Source organism: Pteropus vampyrus, unplaced genomic scaffold (assembly GCF_000151845.1).
Source record: "Pteropus vampyrus isolate Shadow unplaced genomic scaffold, Pvam_2.0 Scaffold394, whole genome shotgun sequence".
NCBI lineage: Eukaryota > Metazoa > Chordata > Mammalia > Chiroptera > Pteropodidae > Pteropus > Pteropus vampyrus.
Window position 1 is genome coordinate 2,049,092 of NW_011889175.1, and position 22,626 is coordinate 2,071,717.

At 43.6% G+C, this 22,626-nt stretch overlaps 1 protein-coding gene and 2 pseudogenes across 5 annotated transcripts in view; 1 reads left to right on the forward strand and 2 right to left on the reverse strand.

Moving 5' to 3' along the window:
* CDH3 (cadherin 3) overlaps positions 1–22,626 on the forward strand; it is a 96,174-nt gene that overhangs the window by 61,516 nt on the left and 12,032 nt on the right. For all 5 annotated transcript variants that reach the window (XM_023523477.1, XM_023523476.1, XM_011380554.2 and 2 more), the window contains 7 exons: positions 17,437–17,519; positions 18,672–18,797; positions 19,048–19,203; positions 19,296–19,440; positions 20,593–20,768; positions 21,408–21,536; positions 22,407–22,592. In XM_023523477.1, coding sequence (XP_023379245.1) covers positions 17,437–17,519; positions 18,672–18,797; positions 19,048–19,203; positions 19,296–19,440; positions 20,593–20,768; positions 21,408–21,536; positions 22,407–22,592 — 1,001 coding nt within the window. The remainder of the gene's footprint in view (positions 1–17,436; positions 17,520–18,671; positions 18,798–19,047; positions 19,204–19,295; positions 19,441–20,592; positions 20,769–21,407; positions 21,537–22,406; positions 22,593–22,626) is intronic.
* On the reverse strand, positions 6,176–6,296 carry LOC111731740 (annotated as a pseudogene).
* On the reverse strand, positions 6,385–7,287 carry LOC111731718 (annotated as a pseudogene).

The following is a 22,626-nucleotide window of genomic DNA, read 5'->3' on the forward strand; positions in this document are numbered from 1 at the left end:
TTAACTGAGGCTCTCAGTACTGCGGGCAGGTACCGAGAAGTCAGCTTTTCTCTGTCTTGATGTAGCTTTTCTTCTGGATTTAACCACTCCTCTCCCCCAACAGTCTCCTTACCAGGCCCATACCTTCTGGATTCTTGCTTCTCACTTGGCCCTATGCTTAGAGACAACAAATCTTTATTATGTCCTTGGTAACTGTCTTTTTTTGTCTTGGGGGAGAAATCCTTCCCTTTATTTGCCCTTAAACTAATGCTTGTTACTTTCCCTCAAAGTAGAACAGAAATCTGGAAAGGGCCATGAATTTCTTCGGTGAGGTCTTCTTCTTGGGTGAAGATTTTTATCCTGGCCAGTGTGTGGATGGACAGCAGCCTCCTCATGGCCAAGGTGGTCAAGTCTAGATCAGTCCCCAGGCAATTTTAATAGTGAATCCTTCCTTCAGCAAATACTTACTGAGTACCTACTAAGTCCCGGGTACTGTTCTAGTTGCCAGGGGTACGTTAGTGAACAAAACATGAAATATATCCAGGCTTTGTGGGCTACTTACCTGTTCGTGGAGGAAGAAAGACAAGTAATATATTTGTACATGAATATATATTACATGTGTGTGTGTGCCAAGTGGGAGGTGGGGCAGGGAAAATACAGAGTCACATAGGAAGGGCTGCTGACATGTTCTGGGGAGGACCTGGAGAAAGTGGAGGCTTGAACCAGGATGTCCAAGCTGGAGGCTGGGGAAGAGTTTCGCCAAGGAGGTTGGGCCATGAGAGGTGGCAGGAAGTTTCCTGACACGGGAACATCACACAGGTTCCAGGAACTTCGTTATGTGTAGTCTGGCTGGTCCATAGAGTATTGAGTGAGGAGAAGAAGGCGGGGTCCAGCCCAGCTTGGGATTTGTCTCCACAGAGGCAGCAAGGAGTTTGGGAAAGGCAGGAGATATGGCTGAAGTCCCACTGCCCCCTGGAGGCCATAGTCTCTGAAGTCTCCTTTGGAACCAGGACACTGGGCCCCACCTCCAGCATCCCTTCTCGACCCCCTTCTGGATTTTTCCCAGACCTGAGGATATGGACATTGTCAGCCTCAGTTGTATTTTCTCCCTCGTTTCATTTAGTTACCTGGCATTGTCAGCCCAGGCAACAGGCCTGGTGAGGTAGGTCTTTCCAACAAAACAAAGCACAACCTAAATACCATTTGCCAAGAGCTTACTAAGTTCCAGAAACTACACTATGTACTTTATATAATAAGCCCCTTTAATCCTCCTAATAGCCCCATGAGGGGGGTGGAATAGGTCCGATTTAACTGGATAGGAACCCTAACCTTGTAACTTATAACTTATTCAAGGTCGCCCAGCTAGTAAATTGTGGAGTTAGGGTTTGAACCAAAGTTGGACTCCTAAGTGTGAGGTACTAACCCTTTGGGAGGGTGAGAGAGGGAAAGAGGGTGTGAGCCAAGCTGAAGGAAGATTGGAAATAGTTAACTAACTTCTGATCCAAGAGCTTTGAATTCCTGTCCCCTCCACAGGCCTCTGTTAATCACCAAGAGCTGAAGTTAAGGGGAGGGGTCATTTCTATCTGACTCCTGGCCTGCCTTTTAGGATGTAGTGGGGGAAAGGGAGGGTCCAGATACCCTGCTCAGTAGCAACTGCCTGATAGCAGACAGTCTGCTTCTGGCTGTTTATCCTCTGCCTCTCCTCACCCCACGCCTCCCCAGCATCAAGGACCTCCCCCACTTTGCTCAGAGTGGAGGAGCTTGATATACTCTGTCCACCTCCTCTTCCTCTAGCCGAATCTGGGCACTCCTGTGGTTCTGGGTTACCTAGAACATCAGTGGGCTACGAATTCCTCAAGCTGACAGAATCCTCTCTGGGCTGCAGTGGCCATGGTCCTGCTGAACTTTGGGGTCCTAGGGTCTTGCTGCCTGCTCGGTGAACCCAGATTCCTTATCTTGGGAAAGAAAGCCAAATGAATGCCTTTTTTTCTCCCTTTACCCTATCTTTGAACTCAAAGCCAGGGCCACAAGCCAGGAAGTGGGAGGACTGGTAGCTGCTTCCCCTACATGAGAGCCTCCGGGCTACACAGAACCCTAGAGAGGAGAGAGCTGTTCTCCCTCAGGACTCGTAAGCATCTCAAGGGCTAGATGGGGAGATGAGGCTGAGGAGGCACCATCCCAGGCTTTCTCTTCCCCCTCAATCTCAGTAACCCCACTTTTGCTTATCTAAGAGCATAGAAGATGAGTTCGAAATTCTCTCTCCCTTACCAAGCAACTTTAAACCTGTGTTGGAGACTAGAAGTAGGTTGATCTTGCCCAGGGGTTCCGACCTCTGGGTCTCGCATTACCTTTAGGAAGTCTTTGCTCACCCGGAACTGTGTACTTTTCTGAGACTATTCTTCCCCCAAATTTGGGAACCATAATGTATTCCTTACTCTCCCTCACCCCCCAGTTCAGGTCCATTCAGAAGTTCTTCAGACTCTTGTCCAACCCAGCAGTGTGGACTGGCCCGACGGCGTAACACCTGGGCACAGGCAAGGGAAAATGGGGTTAGAGGCCTGCTTTCTGATCCCAGACTATGTGGCCTGAGGCAGGTTACTCTGGTCCCAGATCCTCAGCCTTGAGTCTCTAATTGTCCTTTGTCGGGAAGTGGCCCTGGAGCTACGAGAAGGTGGACTGCTAATTCAATTTAGAGCGCAGGGCTGGAGGGCTCTTCCACCATCCTGGTGTCTTGCTGAAGGCTGGCTGCTTTCTCACAACGAGCCCCATCTTGTTGTAGCTTCAGGCAGGGAGAAAAGACAGCTACCTGTGGACTCTCCACACACAAGCCAGAACAGGACGCCAAGCCCACACCCGCCCTCTCCTGTGGAGTCGGCTTCAGCTGGGGCTTGCCACCAAGGCTTTAAGACCTGTTATTTTCTTGTCTTTTATGGTCTTTTTCCGCTTACAGAATTCTGCATTCCCCAACTGGGACTCAACCACACTTCAACTGGTGTGCTCCTGCCTTTGGCCTCTGCCTCAGTAATTTGCAAGCTTGACTAAGTATCAAAGTTGCCTAGGGTGCTTTTAATTTTTATCATACTCTCCTCCATTTATACTATTTTATACTGTTTATGTAGGTTTGGGCTGGTTGGTTGGGATTTGACATTAATACATTAATATATGTTCACTGTAAAAACCATGTTTTTCAGTCAAATATACAGCTTGTTTAATCACCATGACATCCCTTGAAGTAGGTACTTTTGTTATCCCGATTTTACAGATGAGGAAACTGAGGCCAGAGAGGTTAATTTAAGCTGCCCCAAATATTCTGGTGAATATCAGAGCTTGGATTTAAATCTAAACAGCTTGAGTTTTAACTCCACTGCCTCTCAGTAGAAGCAGATCAGAAGTAAGCACATGAAAGTTCCTCTCTTCCTTAGTTCTACTCCCTAAGGATAAGCATAGTTAATGGCTTAATGTGAATCCTTATAGACCTTCTTCTTTATGAAAAACTTATGAATGCATACAAGAATTTTTAAAACAAGAGTTGGACTTTATGCCTACAAACGTTATTTTACAACTTGTTTTTTTAACTTACTGAATCAGGCCTCTTTCCAGACTGCTAACTATCTCATTCTTTAACAGCTCCATGGTCCTCTACATGGTAGATAAACCATGATTTATGTAGCCGATCCCTATTTTTATCTTTAAAGATGTAGCAGTGGGGAGGAGATAACATAGAAATTGTAAAGTGTTTGGAGTTTTAGAAATCTATCAGGAATCACCTTTTTAGGAAAGACTCATGTAGAAAAAGGATCAAATGAATTTTTCATCTTAACCCCATTTAGATAAATTACGCTTTTATGTTTGAATAATACCTTCAAGACAGGCTTTGCTGCAAGCTTAATAAGCTTACTATACCACTTAAAAATCATTAGTTTTCACACTAACCATTGTTTTATGTCTTAATTATCTGTTTCAAAAGCATTTAAAATGACCAAAAAGAAAAATTCTAAATTGCATAACTTGGAAGTACATTATCACATTTATTAGCACTTTCATTATTTTTCTTGAGTGTTGAGAGCTTGAGAATGTGACAAAGCAAAAATACATTTTTTTCTCTCAAGTTTTCTTTAGATTTCAAAAGCTAGTTAGCAAGCATTGTACTGAATAAACGTTGATTTCCATTCTTAAAGAGGATACTCATTTCTGGTCTTATTTTCCCCCAAGAGGGACTTACGGGTTTTTTCTTAAACCCAAATATTACTGCAATACACAGTCTTGTGCAGCATGGTTGCATCGATGTAAAAGATGCATTCTTGAGAACCTGATAAAGTTAATAACTCCCATGATTCAAGACTTACATTCTCATATGAACGAACATGTGTGAAGTGTGTGTGTGCGGAGTGAGGGAGCTAGGGGGATGCTTAAAATTCACTGGTCTCTCCAGTTTTGAAATGATGTGACTTTTTATACTTTTTCCTCGTTTGGAGATTTGCATCTCTTCAAACTCTGCATACAAAGTGAAACTTAATATTTATGGCACCATTTCACATTTCTGTAATTGAAATCTGCATAAAATATAACTATTATAATGTAGAGAGGGTCTGATCTAGAGTTCCAGCGCCACTGTGCTTGGGTTAAATTGTCTACTTACTAATTGTGGAAACGGGTGTGTTGCTTAACCTCTATGCCTCAGTTTTCTCATCTATAAAGTAGAGATGATAATGGTGATTTCATAAGGCTATAGTGAGGATTAAATAGTGTATGAAAAAGCATGAAGTAAATAAATGTTAGGTGTCCGTGGTGGTAATAATAGTATTGTTACAGCTGGACAAGTTTGTACACATATTTCTTTAGAATGCATTCCTAGAAGCAAAATTGCTGGGTCAAAGGACTTTCATAGTTCATTGAACCCCTACTTTGTATCGGGCACTGTGCTAAGTGCTAAGTGTTGAGATGCACTGATGAGCAAATTCTAACACAGTCTTTGCCTTTGGGCATGATAGAGACTAGAAAGGGAGATAGGTGATTAGATAATAACAAGTAAACATAATTACAAATCATAATGAATTCTATGGAAGGAATTTACGTAAAGCTAGGAGAGTTTTTTAACAGGGGAAACTGATCTATTTTGGGAGGGTTGAGGGAAAGTTTCCCTGAGAAAGTAACTTTTAGATTTGGATCTGAAAGGTGTTAGGAGTTACCTGGGTAAAATTGGAGTGGAAATATAGGAAGACGCTGTTCTAGATAGAAGCAGCAGCATTTGCAAAGGTCCGATGATGGAGAGATTGTGATGCGTTTAAAAAGAGAACTAATATGGCTAGACAGTAGAGATAGGGATTGAGCACATTATTTTGTTTTTTATCCTTAACACAATGTCATGTCATTGATGAGTCTGAACAAGGAACTGATCTTATTTCATTTTCTCAAATGTATCATCTGTTGCATTTTTAAAAGATTTCTTTTTAAAAGGGAGATTTTTGCACTCACTTAGGCTAAAAATGATGTAGTATGTACCAAATAGTGGGGGTAGAGATGAAGAGGCATGAGTCTTGGTGATTGACTGGGAGAGGGGGTATCTGAGGGAGAAATGGTCTAGGAAGATGAGGCCAACTAACCATGTGCCAGGCACTGTGCTAAATATTAACTCATTTAACTGAGGTAGATATTGTTAGCATCGTTCCCATTTTATAGGTGAGGAAACCAACTTCCCCAAACTCAGTGGTGGAACCAAAATTTGAGCCCAGGTACTCTGGGCTGCTTCTGAGATCCAGATTTGGGGTTTGAGTAGCAGAGTGCTTTATATGCCATTCACTGAAAGCAGAAAAGGCTCATATTTAGGCTAAGAATAAAGAAGATTATAAACTTTTTTTTTTTTAATTTCCAAAATGCTTTAATTGATAAGCTTAGTACCCAGCAACTTTAAAACCACACTAATAAAAACAGCAACTCACATTGGCCAAAGGTAAGATTATAGAACAGAAATAGTACTGACTTCGCTTACTAATCTGACAAGTAGAGAAAGACCAGGTCTGTTTTTCTTTCTCTGGCATGATTTCTCTTACATTGCTGGATTTGAGAGAGGTAATTTGGCAGTTCAGTGGTATCTGATACCAGTGTGATATATACCTAGTAAAGAGCAATGATGGGTGAAGTCCTTACTCTTTAATGTTCTGTGAGCTTTCAAGTTAGTTGTTGGTTTGTTTGTTTATGCCTACAGTACCTGGTATTCCTAGGGGTGGTCTCCCATTCAAGTACTAACCAGGCCCAGCCCTGCTTAGCTTCCGAGATCAGACAAGATCGGGCACGTTCAGGGTGGCCTGGCCATAGACAATTGTTTCTATTTAAATAAAAGGAAAGATATAAAGAACCAGGTTATTCCAAACAATTTTGTGAAAGTAGGGGCAGGTAAAAAAAGACTTAAGGAGAAAGAGGGAAGGGAAGCTTCTTGGGCTTGACACCATTTGCAAGGTCACAACAAACACCCCAACAAAGGGCAAATCTTTTCTTAGTCAGTACTAGATAATTGTTTGGAACATATATGTGCTGAGGCTTGGATTGGGGTTCTGCTTGAGAAAGCATCTGTTCTCAGACACCTCAGCATAAATCCTTCCTACGATCTTCTCCGAGTAACCACATTGAATCCCAGTCTCATTTAGACTCAAAATAGCAGGCTACCTGGTCTACCTTGCACTGGTTCCAGCTTAACTGGTCCAGCCTTGGGAGAGTAAAGGACTTAGGTCAGCTGGTAACAGTCAGGTCTCGTTCATAAGCTGGAGGGCCCATTCCTTCTCTTGGTAGATGGGGTATGAGCTGATCTTGAGAAATGACCTTGGCATTTGATAAGTTAAATTTTTCTGAAATGTCAGTGAGAGATTCTCTGTCTTTCTGGAACTGTGGGTTCATCAACCTTTCTCTTAAGTCCAGAGATCTATATCACTTTCTGTACCAGATTCTGATTCACTGATACTGACTAATGTGTCACTAAAACTTCCCCACCTGGCTTCCTAGTAGCCCCTTTCTCTTCATCACTGGCTTTTGGAGTCTTTGGGAAACCTCTGAGACTGTTTCTGAAGTGACATTACTGTCTGCACGTGTGTACTGTAGTTGCACAGGTAGAACAGGTCTGGGGTTACTGAAGCTGTGCTGTAGGAATCGTATTTGATAGACTGGCCTTCTCACCTGATATCTCCCTAACGCTGCCCTGCACAGATATGGGTGAAAACTATAGCAGCCAGTAACATTTGTTTTTCTGGATCCATTAAATGAATATTCTGAAGTGCCCTCAAACAGCCATATCCATTTACCTACTTACAAGAAATAAATGAGAGAATCAAGAACTTTAAAAAAAACCAATGAACTGCCTTCCCCTCTACCTCTAGATATTGATCGAGTAGAAGGGATGGGTGGGCTGGAAGCAAGGAGTCTGGATTTTTTTAAAAGTCTCTCAGTAATTTTATCAGTTATGTTTGGGAACCATTACTCTGTGATATGAAGGCCACTGAAGAGCTAAATGTATCTCTTTGAGAGAGGATCTAAAACAAAGGAATAAACTGTTGAGATGTGAATGAAAGAAGCATGGTATTTTGAATTTGATTTCCAATGCTTGCTTCTATGGCACTGATCCTTTTTTTATTCATTCATTAATTCAGTCATTCATCCATTTATAGCTTTCTGCTCACATCAGGATGCTGGATGACCCGTTCTTTGGTTTTGCTTTTTACATCACTGTCCCTGGTTTTTAATACTTAATTGTGCTTTAAAAAAGCACAACATATCTTGTTTGGCCCTAACCAGAGCCTGGGTATGTGTGTGTGTATTTCCATTTTAGAGAATGGAAATTAATAAGGGCTTACATTTGTTGAACGCTCACTCTTACATGGGTTAAATATGAAAGGACTTGCTCAAGGATGCAGGGCCAATGGCAACTTTTACCTGCCAGCCCCTTAATTGCTCTCCTAGGTTGATCACTGGAATCTCTGTTCTGCTGTGGTCCTTGAGGGTAGGAACCAGTGAGCCACACAGCACACCTCATGCTGAGCTTTGAGCCGGGCTCCAAACACCTAGGGTGCTATGGAGTGTAACCCAGTTGGGATTCTCTCTGGGGATTTTAAGAGAGGATCCAGCTCCCAAGGGTAAGGAGGAATCTGGGTAATGCAGCTCTTTCCAAAGAGCTTTCTGGAGAGGCAAGACTAACTCCTCTAGAAAGAATTTTTTTTTTTCTTGTCAACAACGTGGGGTTACCACATAACTCTTCTAATCAGAGGAGGGAAAAATCATAACATCTCATTTTAACTGCAAACAAACGTTTACTATGGAAAACCTGGAAAATAAGCAAAATGGAGGTCATCACCCATAAAGGACCTTTATCTTTTCAAATGAACATTTTCCATAGATCTTCCAGGTCCACTTCCCTAACCAAGTCTTCACTGAGGGTGTCCGATCTGAGGTAGAAGACCCCAGTCCCATTGCTTTGCTGCTCTGCAGCTCGCCCTCCGGCCCTGCTTCCCTAACAATCCAGCTTCATCTTATACTTCTGTGGGTTGGAGCGGGGTCCATGCCGAGGGCCTCCAATGCCCTGTTGGCCCCATTTGCGAGAAGATCCAGGTTGAACAGTGCGTAGGTGGGGGCAGGTATAGGCACACACTCACAGGGTCAGGCTGTCATACAGCAGCTGGTCATCTCTGTAAAGCCACTGCTGCGCTGGCGGCCACTATAGAATGCCTTCCATCAAGTGCTTCAGCTCCAGCATGATGCTCAACTCCTTGGCCTCCCTGGAGATCATGATCTTGTGACAAATCATCATGAACACTTCCAGGGCAGTGGGTCTGCTTACTCGCCTCTTGGCTTTTGGGAAGAAGACTCTAGCTTCTCAGAGGGCACCAAGTGGCTCTGGCAGGGCACGTGGAGCTTCTATGAGCGATTTACCTCCCGGCATGCCTTGGGGTGACTCCTGGGGCATTCAAATCGGGCCTTGAGCCCTTTGGCTCCTGGTATGCCTCATGGCCTCGCCTCATTGGCCTGCTCCAGCTGGTCCTGCTCGCCTGCCACCAGCCTGGGTTTCTTTTGCTTGGAAGAACATTTGGTTCTGGGGGACAGCTAGTCTGCCTTGCTGCAGCCAAGGCTCAGCCATATCTGTCTGCCTGTCTGTCTGTCCCTGTCCTCCTCCCTCTCCTTCTCCCTCTCCCCCTATCTCTCAAGAATAAAAATATTAATACTTTATGTTATAATTGTCAGGAGCAGGCTATAAACTATAAATGGCTGTTTCGTGACCTGTTTCCCCCCCAACCCCCAGCAGAGCACTGTTTTTCCTTGATAGGTTTTCTTTTATGCTATTTAAGGCTATGAATTAGACATTTGAGCAACTCGTAGCACACATAATTCAGAAGTCTGTGGAAAATTAAGTCGTCGAGGCTTTTTCTTATACTATTTAAGCAACAGTCATGAATATCCTTGCAGTTATGGTTTTGTCATATCTGGGGTGATTTCCGGCACATTTCTGGGTCAAAGGGCTTGTGTAAGGCTTAACTGCCAGGAAAGTTGAGCCCATATACATTCCCCCATCATCTAACAATATATAGCAGCACCCATTTCCCAAATATTCCTCAATACTTGCCCTTTTCATCTGTATTTCTTAGTAAGTGAACCTTTTTTTTTTTTTTTTTATGTAGTCTTATTCAGAAAAACACCAGAATCTTCTTTCAAGGCACTTCCATATACTTTCCCCTTGTACCTTCCTATCCCAATCCCTAACAGAGGGTAGCAATAGCAGTAAGGACAGATTTGTTTGCTTAATGATCTAGATTATGTCCCTAACCAGGCTTGATGGAGACTTCTTTGGCAGTCTCTCCCCATCCCCCATCAACTGCCCTTTGGGGCAGCACTTTCAGACACTCTTCCCTTCTAGTCAAAATGCCCAAAGATCAGTAGGGAAACTGGCTAAGATTGATCACTCAAAAGACATTTATCCCCAGAGAGATGGGTTGTTTTATTTTGCCAAAACATCCAGTAAGGTTGGACACTGGGGCTGTGTAGTACCTCCATCATGGCTGAGAAGACATGCTCCTGACCTTCAAGGTGTTTCTTGAGAGTTTGGAGGTATTGAAGCAATTCCAACCTAAAAGCAGGCCTGGAATGAGCTCTCAGCCCCGTATCCATCAGTTTTTAAAAGTCTATTTAAAAAGCTTTCTTTTTGCAACAGCTCTAGTACCCCAGGGACTTAACTCTTACCCATGTTTTATTATAGTGGTACCAGTTTGGGATCTGAAGCTAGGTTTGGCAGGGTGGTCTTTAGAGAGGAGCTTTTAGCATGGGCCAGAGACTCCTAGTTCTACTGGATGTATTTCTATCTAGGACAGATACACAGAGCTCTCGTTTTAAAAATTAACTTCTCTAGACGCAGTCTCAGGCTACTAACTCCCTTCCCCAACAGTATTCTAGGAATTGTGTATTTAGGTTCGGTGCTGAAAGCTATCAACTTATACTGGTATAAATACCTACCTTTTCCCCCTGGTTCACTGACTTTGTGATTCAGAATCTCTGTGGGAGAAACAGTCTGAAGCAGCCAAATGACTTTAAGGCCCCAGATGGGTATGGAAGTAAAAGCTATGTTTAGATCTGTTTTCCAGCCTTAAGATCTGAACTGTTGCCCTATGTGCTCATCAGAGCTTACCAACTTGCCCCAGAATTTGATGCAAGCCCATTCATGCCTCCATGACTTGGCCTAAATTCGTGGCCTTGTGGAGTAGGCCACAGTCGGGAATAGGAATCAGCTTACTTCACTAGGTGTCGGAAGGTGGGGTGGAAGAGCAATGAGTGATGATGAGAGGTCTGGTTTTAGATCCATTTCATTTTGAAACTGGTGGTACAAACCATTGGTGCCAGGAAGCCTCTGGGAGGAAGTTGTAATGATCTGCTTCAGGGTTTACCGTTTACCAGTCTGTGACTCATGGCTGGTGGAGAAAACTGCTCATGTTCCTACAGGTGCCTCAACAATCTTCCCTGGGCAGGTCAGCTTGTCCGTGAGGCCTGCCTTCCCCAGTAAACCTCAGAGTACCCCTACAAAACAGTCCTCTTCGAATGCAGACTGAGCCAGCTCCCTGTTATGCTCTTTGGTCCTGTTTATTCCTCCCTTTGGTGCTTCATCCCTCAGGTAAAGCATATGGCTGTAGCTGAGTCCTTACCCACTTCGGGAGACAGTTTCTGTATGGTCTAGAGAGGCCCAGACTTGGAGGCAGAACCTTTTGTTGAAGGCTTACTCTGAGCCATCCATACACAGTGCTTGGTGCTGTGTGAATATTATCCCTTTTAACTTCCCAAAAACCTTATGAGTAGGTATTGTTATTATCATTTTCCAAATGAGGGAACAGTTTCTATATGCTCACGCGGTGTAGATTTGAACACAAGTTTTTCAGACTCCAAATCCCGTATTCATCACTTACCTGCCTTTAATATTTGAAATCTGGTCCTGCTGCTTCCTCTTCTTGGGGCCTTGTATACTTACCTCTCCAAAGCTGCTTCTTTTGGCACTTCAACTCCTCTGGCTTCTTGAGTTGTCAGAATCGGGTCGGTAATGTCCACCTTGCGGGTTATTTCTTGAGGATTTGGATAGGAAAACACTTAGCTGGGTGTCTCAGGTTTTTGAAGCTTGTTGCTGCCTGTCTGACTCATACACTTTGGTTGTATTCTGCATCCAGGTGAATGCACGTTAGAGCTGATGGGGTCAGGCACTCTGGTATGACTGGAATAATGCAGTCTGCGTGGGAGGCATGACTATTGGCTTCTTAATTGTTGGCACTGTCTCCTCTAAAATAGATGGACAACCCAAATACAGTGCTGCAAATATTTGGAACCATACAATAATGGCAGTGTGCCAGCAAACAGAGTAGTGAAGTGCGTTGTGCATTCTGAGAGGGTGGGTAGATTTTGTAGACAGCATAAAGAGGGTTTCTGGGTTCCTGGCAGCTTTTAGAGTTTGGGGAATTAGAGCTTCTGAGCAATAAGGGAGTCAATCCATTAGCCTCCTGCTGGGTGACCTGGTAGGAGAGGACTGGAGGGCTCATGGAGAGTCTCTCATTAAGGGAAATCTCGGACAGGCTTATCAGGCCAGACCTCTGCTGGCTGAAGACCTTCCCTTAGGAAGACGGCAGTTTTAAGAATGGAAAAAGTGACTTAATTTTTTATTGGTGTTTGAATAATTAATGCATTCATGTGGGTCGGAATTCAGGAGGGTACACACTAAAAATTATCCTTGTTCCTTAGCTGCTGATTTCTCCACCCATAAGCCCAGTTTTTTGGCCTACTAGGTATTTTTCAAATACAACTTAAAAATACAAATGTTAGCATATGAGCAGAGACTACATTGCTCTATATCTTTTTATTTATTTATTTATTTATTTATTTATTTATTTATTTATTTATTTATTTATTTATTTATTTTTCATGGGCACATTTTTTTATTCGTCTGCTTAGAGCTACCTGGCCGTCCCTATGCGTTCAAACGTCTGCCACAGTGAGAACGTCTAGGCACCTAGTAGACCCCCCCAGGAGAGGGTGGATGCTGTTATGGTGTCTATATCTTTTTATTTTTAATTAACAATATGTCTTAGAGATCTTTCCATATCGATACATAGAAGCTTCCTCATCTTTTATGCTTTTTATGGCTGCATAGTGTTCTCTTGTATAGATGGTATCATAACACAAAGTTAACCATGTATGGAAGGACATTTAGGTTTTCTAGACTTCTGCTATTACAATCAATGCATTGTTGGTTAGTTTGCTAGACAGATTGTGGACAGGAAGCAATATCCTATAAAACTTTAAAGGTACTGGGAGACACTTTTGTTCCCCGTTGCATCCCTAGTGTCTAAAAGAATGTTGGGCACGTAGGAGACATTTAATGAGTTCTTAAATGAATGCTATGTTGAAGAACCTGGTTTTAGAATGTGACCACCCTGGATTCTAAGTCTGCTCACTACCTGTGTGACCTTGGGCATCTTCCCTGAACTCCAGTTTCCTTGTGTGGTATTAAGAGTCTGTATATGGTCCTGGGGTTTACAAATGTGTATTTTGGGGTTCTGTCTTATGCAATATTCAAGATGGCTCTGTGAAGTCTAATTTTCATCTTCCAAATGAGAAAAACTAAATTCCTAATAAATCAAATTCTGCATCAACATATTGATGTTTCTAACCAAAAGAGTTGTAAGGGACCTTTGCATGCAAGCTTAACACAGCTTTAAGCAACACTGAATCACCTAGTGAGTTTAGGTATTCCCTTTAAGCTTTTCTTATTCTTCCTATTACATCAAAGAGAAAGTATGTGTGGTCCTACTATTCTTGAATACTGTCTCGAATAACATGCTTCACTCCTTTCAAGTCAAGGGAAGGCAGGCCTCAGCTTAAAGCTTCAGTAAACAATTCCGGGCCCAGAGAATTCACATGCTTTTACCCAGGGTCACTCACCAGGTTAATGTCAGAGCCTGCATAAGAATGGGGCCTCTGTCTTAATGCATTCTGTCAGTCCCTTATACTCATTCTCATTTAATCCTCACAACAACTCTCTCTAAAAGAGCTACTATTATTATCCCCAAGTCTAGCACTTTTCTCCAAATATCACACTGCCTCACTGGGCACCAAAAATCAATCTCTGCTATTTCAACAGATGGAGAAGAACAAGTCATGGGAGGTGGGGCGGAGAGAACAAACAAAACAAAACAAAACTGGGGTATATCAGAAAGACGATATAACCATAGTGGTTTAAGAAAGCGACTCAGGCTGTGGACAGCCTAGGTACCACTTAGAGCTCTTCCATTTCCCTAGCTATGTAACTTTGGTGTTTAATTCATTTGACCTCTCAGTTTCCCAATCTAGAAAACAGGTATTAAAATCAACTTCATATAGGGTGCTTGGTGAAGATTAAGTAAGAAAGTACATGAATGTTAGCTGTTGATAGTAATTCATGAGGGGAGGGATTCCTGACTTGAGATTGGTGAGCATTGTATTAGTTTGCTACGGCTGCTGTAGCAGAGTAACATGGACTGAGGGGCTTAAACAACAGAAATTTATTTTCTCACAATTCTGAAGGCTAACAATCCAAGATCAAGGTGTCAGCAGAGCTGGTTTCTTTCAAGGCCCCTCTCCTTAGTTTGTAGTTTCTCCCTAGGTCTTTACATAGTCTTCCTTCTGTAACATCAGTGTCCAGATTTCCTCCACTTATAAAGACATTACTTATACTGGATTAGGGCCCACCCTGACCTCATTTTTAACTTAATCATCTCTTTAAAGGCCCTATCTCCAAATAGTCACATTCTAAGGTACTAGGGGTTAAGATTTCAACATATGAGTTCGAGGGAGCCTTGGGCGGTGGGGGCAGTGTCACAGTTCCTGATAAGAGATTCATGGTGAGAAAAAACTTAGACCTATCAAAAAAAAAAAAAAAAAAAGGGAAAAGAAAGAAAAAAAAAATTTCTGGTAACCCCAATCATTAGGAAAGCAGATTTCCTTCCAGTCTTTTTTTTCTGTGCCTCATTACATATACTATATATGCAGTTCTGCATTCTGTGTATTTTGTTTTTCTCCATCACAAAAAAACTTCCCTAGAAAATTATAAAACTCTACTAAATATTTTGCATAGCTGGATCAATAATCCATGGAGTGCTCCATAGATTAACTCTTGCCCTATATTAAGATGATTTAACCTTTGCCACATGTCATTCCTGGTTCTTTTAGCCCTAAAGCAAAGCAAGATTCCTCAGAAGATGAGACTATAAAGCTGTGTGTTGGAAGTAAAGGGTAGGTTCTCCCTGGGGATACCGCTGACCTCTGGGACCCCCTGGAGCTGAATCAGGCCTAGATCCCTCTTTCCTCTCCTCCCACTAGCCCAGCATGTCACAGCCCATGACTCCAGTGGGGATGTCGTCAAGGAGGCAGCTCTGGTTTCTATGCCATCTTCTCTTACTCATGGGCACATTCCAGCCTTTCCACAAATGATCCTGCCTTTATGCGAGAGCTCTTGGGCTCCGGGGAGCTGGCGCTGGGCTCTGGAGAGCAGAAGACAGCTTTGTATGCTTTTAAGCTCCCTTTTGTCCCTTTCCATTCACTAACCCCTCTCCCGAAAAGATGGCTAGAGTCTTAACTTCTTTCACCTTGCTGAATTTTGCCTGTTTTTGAACTTTGTGTCATTGCAATCATACATATGTTCTCTCTTGCATCTAGTTTTTATTATGCAACCATGTGTTTGTAAGTTTCATCCATGTTGTCACATGTCATGGTAGTTGATTCACTTTACTATGTGAATATACCACGATGTTTTCTATCTATTCTACCTTGGTGGACATTGGGACTGTTTCCAGTTTTTAGCTATATATAAACAGTGCTTCTGTGACTATTATAATATGTGTCTTTTGGTCTATGTATTTTTGTTGGGTCTATACCTCAAAGTGGAATTGCTGGGTCTTGGGGAATGTGTATATTTAGCTTCAGTAAATACTGCCTAACAATTTCCCCAAATATCACATTTTATACTCCCACGTCAGACTTCTACATTTTTTTTATTGAGATAAAATATGCATAACATGAAATTGACCATTTTAACCATTTTAAAGTAAACAATTCAGTGGTATTAAATACATAATGTTGTGCAACCATCACCACTATCCCATCTCCAGAACTTTTTCATCATCCCATACAGAACTCTGTACCTATTAAACAATAACTCCCCATTTCCCTCACCCCCTGGTAACTTCTATTTTACTTTCTGTCTATTAATTTCACTACTTTAGGTACCTCATATAAGTGGAATCATGCAGTATTTGTCCTTTCGTGATTGGCTCATTTTCACTTAGCATAATGTTGTCAAGGTTTATCTATCTTATATGTGTCAAAACTTTATTCCTTTTTAAAAACTGAATAAATATACTATTGTGTGTATAGACCACATTTTGTTTATTCATCCCTTGATGGACACTTGGGTTTCTACCTTTTGGCTATTGTGAATAATAATGCTATGAAAACTTGTGTACAGTATCTGTTTTCAGTTATTTGGCTATGTACCTAGAAGTGAAATTTCTGGATCCTATGATAATCCTTTGTTTACCTTTTGAGAAACCTCCCAACTTTTCACAGCCGCTGTACCATTTCACATTCCCAGTGCATGAGGGTTCCAATTTCTTCACATCTTGCCAACGTTAATTATTTTTCCTTTGCGTGGGGTTTTTTAAATAGCCATCCTAGTGGGTGTGAAGTGTTATCGCATTGTGATTTTGATTCGCTAATAATATTGAACATCTTTTCAGATGCTTATCGGCCCATTGTATATCTTTGAGAAATGTCCTTTCAAGTCCTTTGCAAATATGCACCCCTTTTTAAATTGGTTTGATTTTGTTGTTGAATTTTAGGAGTTTTTTATATATTCAGGATATTAATCCTTTGGAATTCTACTTTTTAAATATTATACTCATATATTGTTTGAATACTTTAATGTTCACATTACTTTTATATATAGTTAAGGAAAAAACCTCATTTGCTATCCGATCTTATACTGAGGAAGGATTTTTTTAAAAACAATCATCATTATTATCTGAAACTAAAGGACAGTTTTTCAAAAAAGAATACTTGGAAGACTTTCCCTTGATATTTTCATGGCACAGCACTGTCCTGGTGGTCCTGGTTGTGCCGCAGCCTGGAAAAATGATGAGCTCTGGTGTCTGGGCCAGCATGAAGGGAACCACTGGGTCAAAGCGTGGTGCTGATAGACCCAGGTATGGTCCCTGGCAGGTTCCCTGATTTCATGCCTTGGCCACGAGGAAGGGTGGATAAGAACATTGGTTGTGAGTACTCTTTAGTGAATGCCTTGGGGTCAGGCCAACCTGGCTTCTGAGCCTCACTGTTCCTGTCTTTGAAAACCTTAGTAGAGTAGTCGTAAGAATGAAGTGGGCCCAGTCTCTGGCTTAGTGAATGGTAGCTGTTAACTCAGAATGCTTATTAACGGGTGGCCAAGCAGGGGGGATTCAGAAGGAACGTGACAAGCTCAAACAACCAGAGGTTGTCCAGAGTAACCTGTATGGGTGACGGTGTAGCAGGATGCATATTACATGTAGGTAGACTCATGGCTTTTAGAAATGTTGAAAATTTTCTGCCTCCAGCTGTGACCTTGGGTCACCCCTATGTCTCATGAGGCCCCTGGGGGCTAATGTCACTCAACGTCTATCTTAGTTTTCTGACTTGGCAAAGAAAGAAAGGGGTTTGATTCACAAACTGTCTACAAAGTGGGCCGCCCTTTAGAGGCCAAACTTGGAAGCTCCATCTGAAACTTGTATTTGGTCGCACTACTGCTCAGAAGAAGTAAGCCATGGCCACGTCTCCTTCTGCAGTGGCCTTGATCCAGTTGGGGCTATTGTCAGGTCTTATCTCCTCTAGGGTACCTTCCAGAAGCCCTTCCTTACTAATACTCTCTTTCTCCCTTCCCCACACTAGTTTTCAAGGGCTACCCTGGGCAAGAGTCAGCCCTGCTTAGCCCTGAAGATGACTTAACTGTGCTGAACGACAGAACAGCCCAGGTAATGACAGAATCATGTCCACTTGCAGGATGGAAGAAAGTTGTTCCTCATGCATGCCCATATTGCCAATGTGAGCCACCTTATCCCTTCAGAGGAGGTAGAGTTAGCTCTCAGTTGCCCACAGCTGTGGGCGTGGGTACTGATCTAAACAGTGTGGTGCTTGCATCTGCCCACTAGGGGCGGCAGAGAGCTGCCTTGTGAATAACGAATGGCCAATGCCCTTGTCCCTTGGATTCCCTCATCTTTCCCATATCATCTGGATAAACCCCAAGTGAAGGGAATTCCAACACAGGACTGCCAGTCCCATGAGCCTGTGGGAAGAGACCTGAGGCACTTGACCATGCATCTCTGTTTCTTTAAATTTTTTGAATAGCTAATATCTATATGGTTTAAAACTAAAAAAATACTGAAAAGTTTTACAATGACTAGCCTCCCCTTATTTCTCTCCATCTGCCCAATGTCCTCTCTACTCCAAGAGAAGACACCAGTTACCACTGTTTAACTAGTTTCTTTCCTTCTGGAATTTAATTATATATATGTGTTATGTATTTATATTTTATATGTTATATATCATATATATATATACAGCTATAAAAGACTCATGCAAAAGCTAACATATTATTCACACATGTGCACCTTCTTTTTGCACCCAAATATATCAGTACACTCCTATCCTCTTCCCACAAATAATCGTTGTTATTAATTTCTTCTGTATTCCCCCCGGACTTTGTGTATGTTTGAGCAAATACGAATATATGGTCTTATTTGCCCATCTTTTTACACAAAATATGGAACAGTGCCTGACATATATTAAACACTATGCAGGTGTTTGTAAAATAAAATGCTAAACTGTATTAAACTGTTCCGTACCTTGTTATTTTCATTCAACAGTAAATGTCAGAGGTCTTTCCATGTCAGAACATAGAGAGCTTTCTTATTCCTCCCTTGTAGAGCTACATAGTATTCCACTAGATGGATGTACTGTAAAATATTTAATTGGGCCTCCTAAGTGAACGCTTAGATTATTCCAAGTTTTCTTTTGCAATTGACCCATCTAGGTCTCTCCTCACCCTTAACTCCTGTAGGTGAGAGGATGTTGGGTGTGTTCCAGATGTTGGCTTATCTGGGTTAAGAGGTCTTCTCACTTTGCAGGAAAGGAAGGCATTGAAGATCTCCCCATCCAAACGTATCTTACGAAGACGCAAGAGAGAATGGGTAGTCCCACCGATATCTATCCCTGAGAATGGCAAAGGTCCCTTCCCCCAGAAGCTGAATCAGGTATGAGTTTGTCTTCTCACTGGGAGTCGTTGGTGGCTACAGGAACCCTCACCTAAAGACCTGAATTTGAGGTTTCTTGCTACTGAGCACTGGGACCTGCAGAGGAAAGCCTCTGTCATGGAAGCAGCTTCCGATAAGGCAGCGAGTGCCTCTCCACCCTTCCCCATGGGCGGCGGGGGGGGGGGGGGGGTCTTTGCTGCAGTCATGAGGTATTTGTCACTTGTCAACTGCCATTTCCTTTCACTTCCAGCTCAAATCTAATAAGGACAGAGGCACCAAGATTTTCTACAGCATCACGGGGCCTGGGGCAGACAGCCCCCCTGAAGGCGTCTTCACCATAGAGAAGGAAACAGGCTGGTTGTTAGTGAATAAGCCACTGGACCGGGAGAAGATTGCCAAGTATGAGGCAAGTAACCTTTAGCATCCAAAGAGAAGCAGGGCCCCAGGGCCTGGTGGGGAAGGTAGCGCAAGGCTGATTCCAGACCTGTGTACCCACAGCTCTTTGGCCACGCTGTGTCAGAGAACGGCGCCTCAGTGGAAGAGCCCATGAACATCTCCATCATCGTGACAGACCAGAATGACCACAAGCCCAAGTTCACCCAGGATATCTTCAGAGGGAGTGTCTTGGAGGGGGTAGTACCCGGTAAGAGGACTGGGGAGAGTATAGCTATGAAGATCTGCTGGGCCCAGACCTGGCCTTGGGTCAACTTCTAGAACCATCTGGGAGTCAGCCTAGACCCTTAAAAGCTGGAAGAGCCCTCCACACCTAACCTCCTTGTCTGTGCAATGGATCACCTGGGCTCTTCTTTAAAATCCAGATTCCCCCACTCCATCCCAAGATCCCTGAGTAAGAATGATCTGGAGTAGAGCTCTGGAATCTGTATATTTGAAAATTTCCCAGAAACTCAGATGATCAGCCAGGTTTTGGAACCACTAGTTGGAGACCTAGATTTGAATCTTGATTTTCCCTCTTTACCTATTGTGACCCTGGGCAAGTTCTTGACCTCTGAGCCTCACTGCTCACATCTGGAAATGGCAATAATATCAACCTTAAACAATCGTGAAGATTAGAAATAACATATACTGTTATGTAATTATGTAATATGAAGCACCTGACACAAGGTTCTTTGGGAAATGGCAGCTGCAAGGAAAGCAGCAGAGGGGGGGAGGTATCGGAAAATGGTTTATGATGAGTGGAAAATAAATTGCGAGGACTGGAGAAGAGGATGGGAAGGGCCAGCAGAACACTAGGAAAATAGGTAAGTATTAATGATCTCAAACAGGTGCTGATGGGAAGGGGTCCTCTTTTTCCTTTCCCTCTGAGATGTAGACAAGATGTACAGAGAAGTAGGAATTGATTAGACTAAAGTGTTGGCGACCTAGACTCCTTCTATCTCGTTGCTCCGCTCTTCTAACTTGGTTCTCAAGATTACCTCATGTTGCTGCTGGAGCTCCAGCCATTACATGTAGGAAAAGGGAAAGAGTGGGGGAAGTTAAGCCCTCTACTCAGAGAAACACTTCCCCTAAAGTCACATATCCCATTCGTCAGGATGTAGTGTGATGGCCATAGCTAGCTGCAAGAAGGGATGGGAAATAGTCTTTGTTCCAGGTGAGCCTATACTCAGCCTAAAATTATGAGGATTATGTCTCAAAGAAGGGGAAAATGGGCACCATCACAAAGTGGAAGATGGGTCCAAGCTGATGAGCAGGTTGGAGTCGCTCAGAGCTCAGAAGTGGGCAAGGTTGGAATTGGAGCTGGGAGGGAAGGGGTCTCACTCATCTCTTCTCCCTCCAGGCACTTCTGTGATGCAGGTGACAGCCACGGATGAGGATGATGCTATTAACACCTACAATGGGGTGATTGCTTACTCCATCCATAGCCAAGAGCCAAAGGACCCTCACGACCTCATGTTCACTGTCCACCGAAGCACAGGCACCATCAGTGTCATCTCCAGTGGCCTGGACCGGGAGGTAAGTGGCCCTTAGGGAAAGTGCTGCCTACCTAGGCTTGCCCAGGCTGGGGCCTGACACCCAAAGCCCAAGGCAGAGCAGTGGGGATCTAAGTCAGCTAACAGTGGCTGCTGGTATGTTCCTGGGTTGGTGTCCCTCACCTCCCTTGGGCCGATGGCGTGCGGCCAAACAATCTCATTAAGGCTAAAGAGGCAGCTGTAAAATGCAGACGTTTGATATTTTCTCATTTCCTCTCGGAACGGCTCACTTAGCATGCACATGGCCCAGATTTGTCCCTTGTGGACCACAAAGTAGAATTAGCTCCATGGATATCGGGAGTTGCCTCTTATTTCCTAATTAATACCTTGACCAAATCCCTGCTCAAAGCGCCCATTCTGTATCTGCCCAGGGTCAGTGCACAGGCCGCACATCCAACAGGGCCAGGAATACTGTCTGACCTGCAGTTCCCCTCCCCCTTCACCTTTTGCTTCTGTTCTTTTGGGCAGTTGGGCGAGCCGTGGGTTGAGGAGTCAAGAGAACATTGAGAGAAGAAACATTCCCCCCCTTCCACATTCTCCCAAGGCTGTGCCTCCAGGAGCCCCGGCTGAGAAACCCTCAGAATGAACTCATAATGGCCTTCCACCCTTCTTTTCTCCCCAGAGAGTCCCTGAGTACACACTGACCATCCAGGCTACGGACATGGATGGGGATGGCTCTGCCACCACGGCAGTGGCCATGGTGGAAATCCTTGATGCCAATGACAATGCTCCCGTGTTTGATCCCCAGAAGGTAATGCCCCTTCCTTCCTCCTTCCCTCATCAGATGATAAAGGACTAATGAAACTCCAGAACCAGCCTACATTGCTTCACTTCCCAGTCCCACCACTTACTAATTATGTGACCTTACGCAAACTACCTAACCTCTCTGTGCCCCATTTCCTAATCTGGGATAATGGGGATAATGATAATACCCGCTGCATTATTCTGAGTTTAAAATGAAGTAATCTGTGTAACACAATCTCCAGTACATAACAAGTGCTCGATACAAAAATCTTTGATGATAAGAAAACGCATTTGCCTTGCACCTATGCCTGCCGTCCTTCCCACATTGGGTGCTTGTACACCTCCAGTGACAGAGGACTCAGTGCCAGTCAAGAAGACATTTACCCTCCTATCTTTAGGCAACTCTGACTGCTGAACATTGTTTAGGCCCGATGAAAATTTGTTCTGAGTGGCTGATTTCCCAGTCTGTGCTCTCTGTTCCAGAACTTCTAATAAAGTTTCTGGTCAGTGCCCCAGAGCAATCAGGCACCTATCCCATCTTGCCACCTTCTTTACACCTTTCTGATCTCAACTAGATCTGTGGCTATACATGGCGGGGGTTTGGGCACCCTAGACCAGTGAGATACCTGGAGCATTACACCACTAGATGTAAGAAGGCAGGCCCAAGATTGCTGTGGTCTGTCCTAGCAGCTGGGAGGCTGACTCTGCTGTGTGTGCTTGAAACCCTGATAATTGAGTTAGACAGTTTCAGACAGTGTAGGAGGCATAAGGCTTTCCTAGAGTTGGATGGAGGATTCACAGCCGGTGAAGAGTGAAGCAGTCTCGCAGGGTGGTCAGTCTCTCTGCTCTGACTATGCTGTCCTTCCCACGCTGACAGTACGAGGCCCGTGTGCCTGAGAATGCGGTGGGCCACGAGGTACAGAGGCTGACAGTGACTGATCTGGATGCTCCCAACTCACCAGCATGGCACGCTGCCTACCGCATCTTGGAGGGTGATGACGGGGGCCATTTCACCATTACCACCCACCCTGAGAGCAACCAGGGTGTCCTGACAACCAAGAAGGTGAGTCAGTTTGGGCTTTAGATGAGGGCCACTT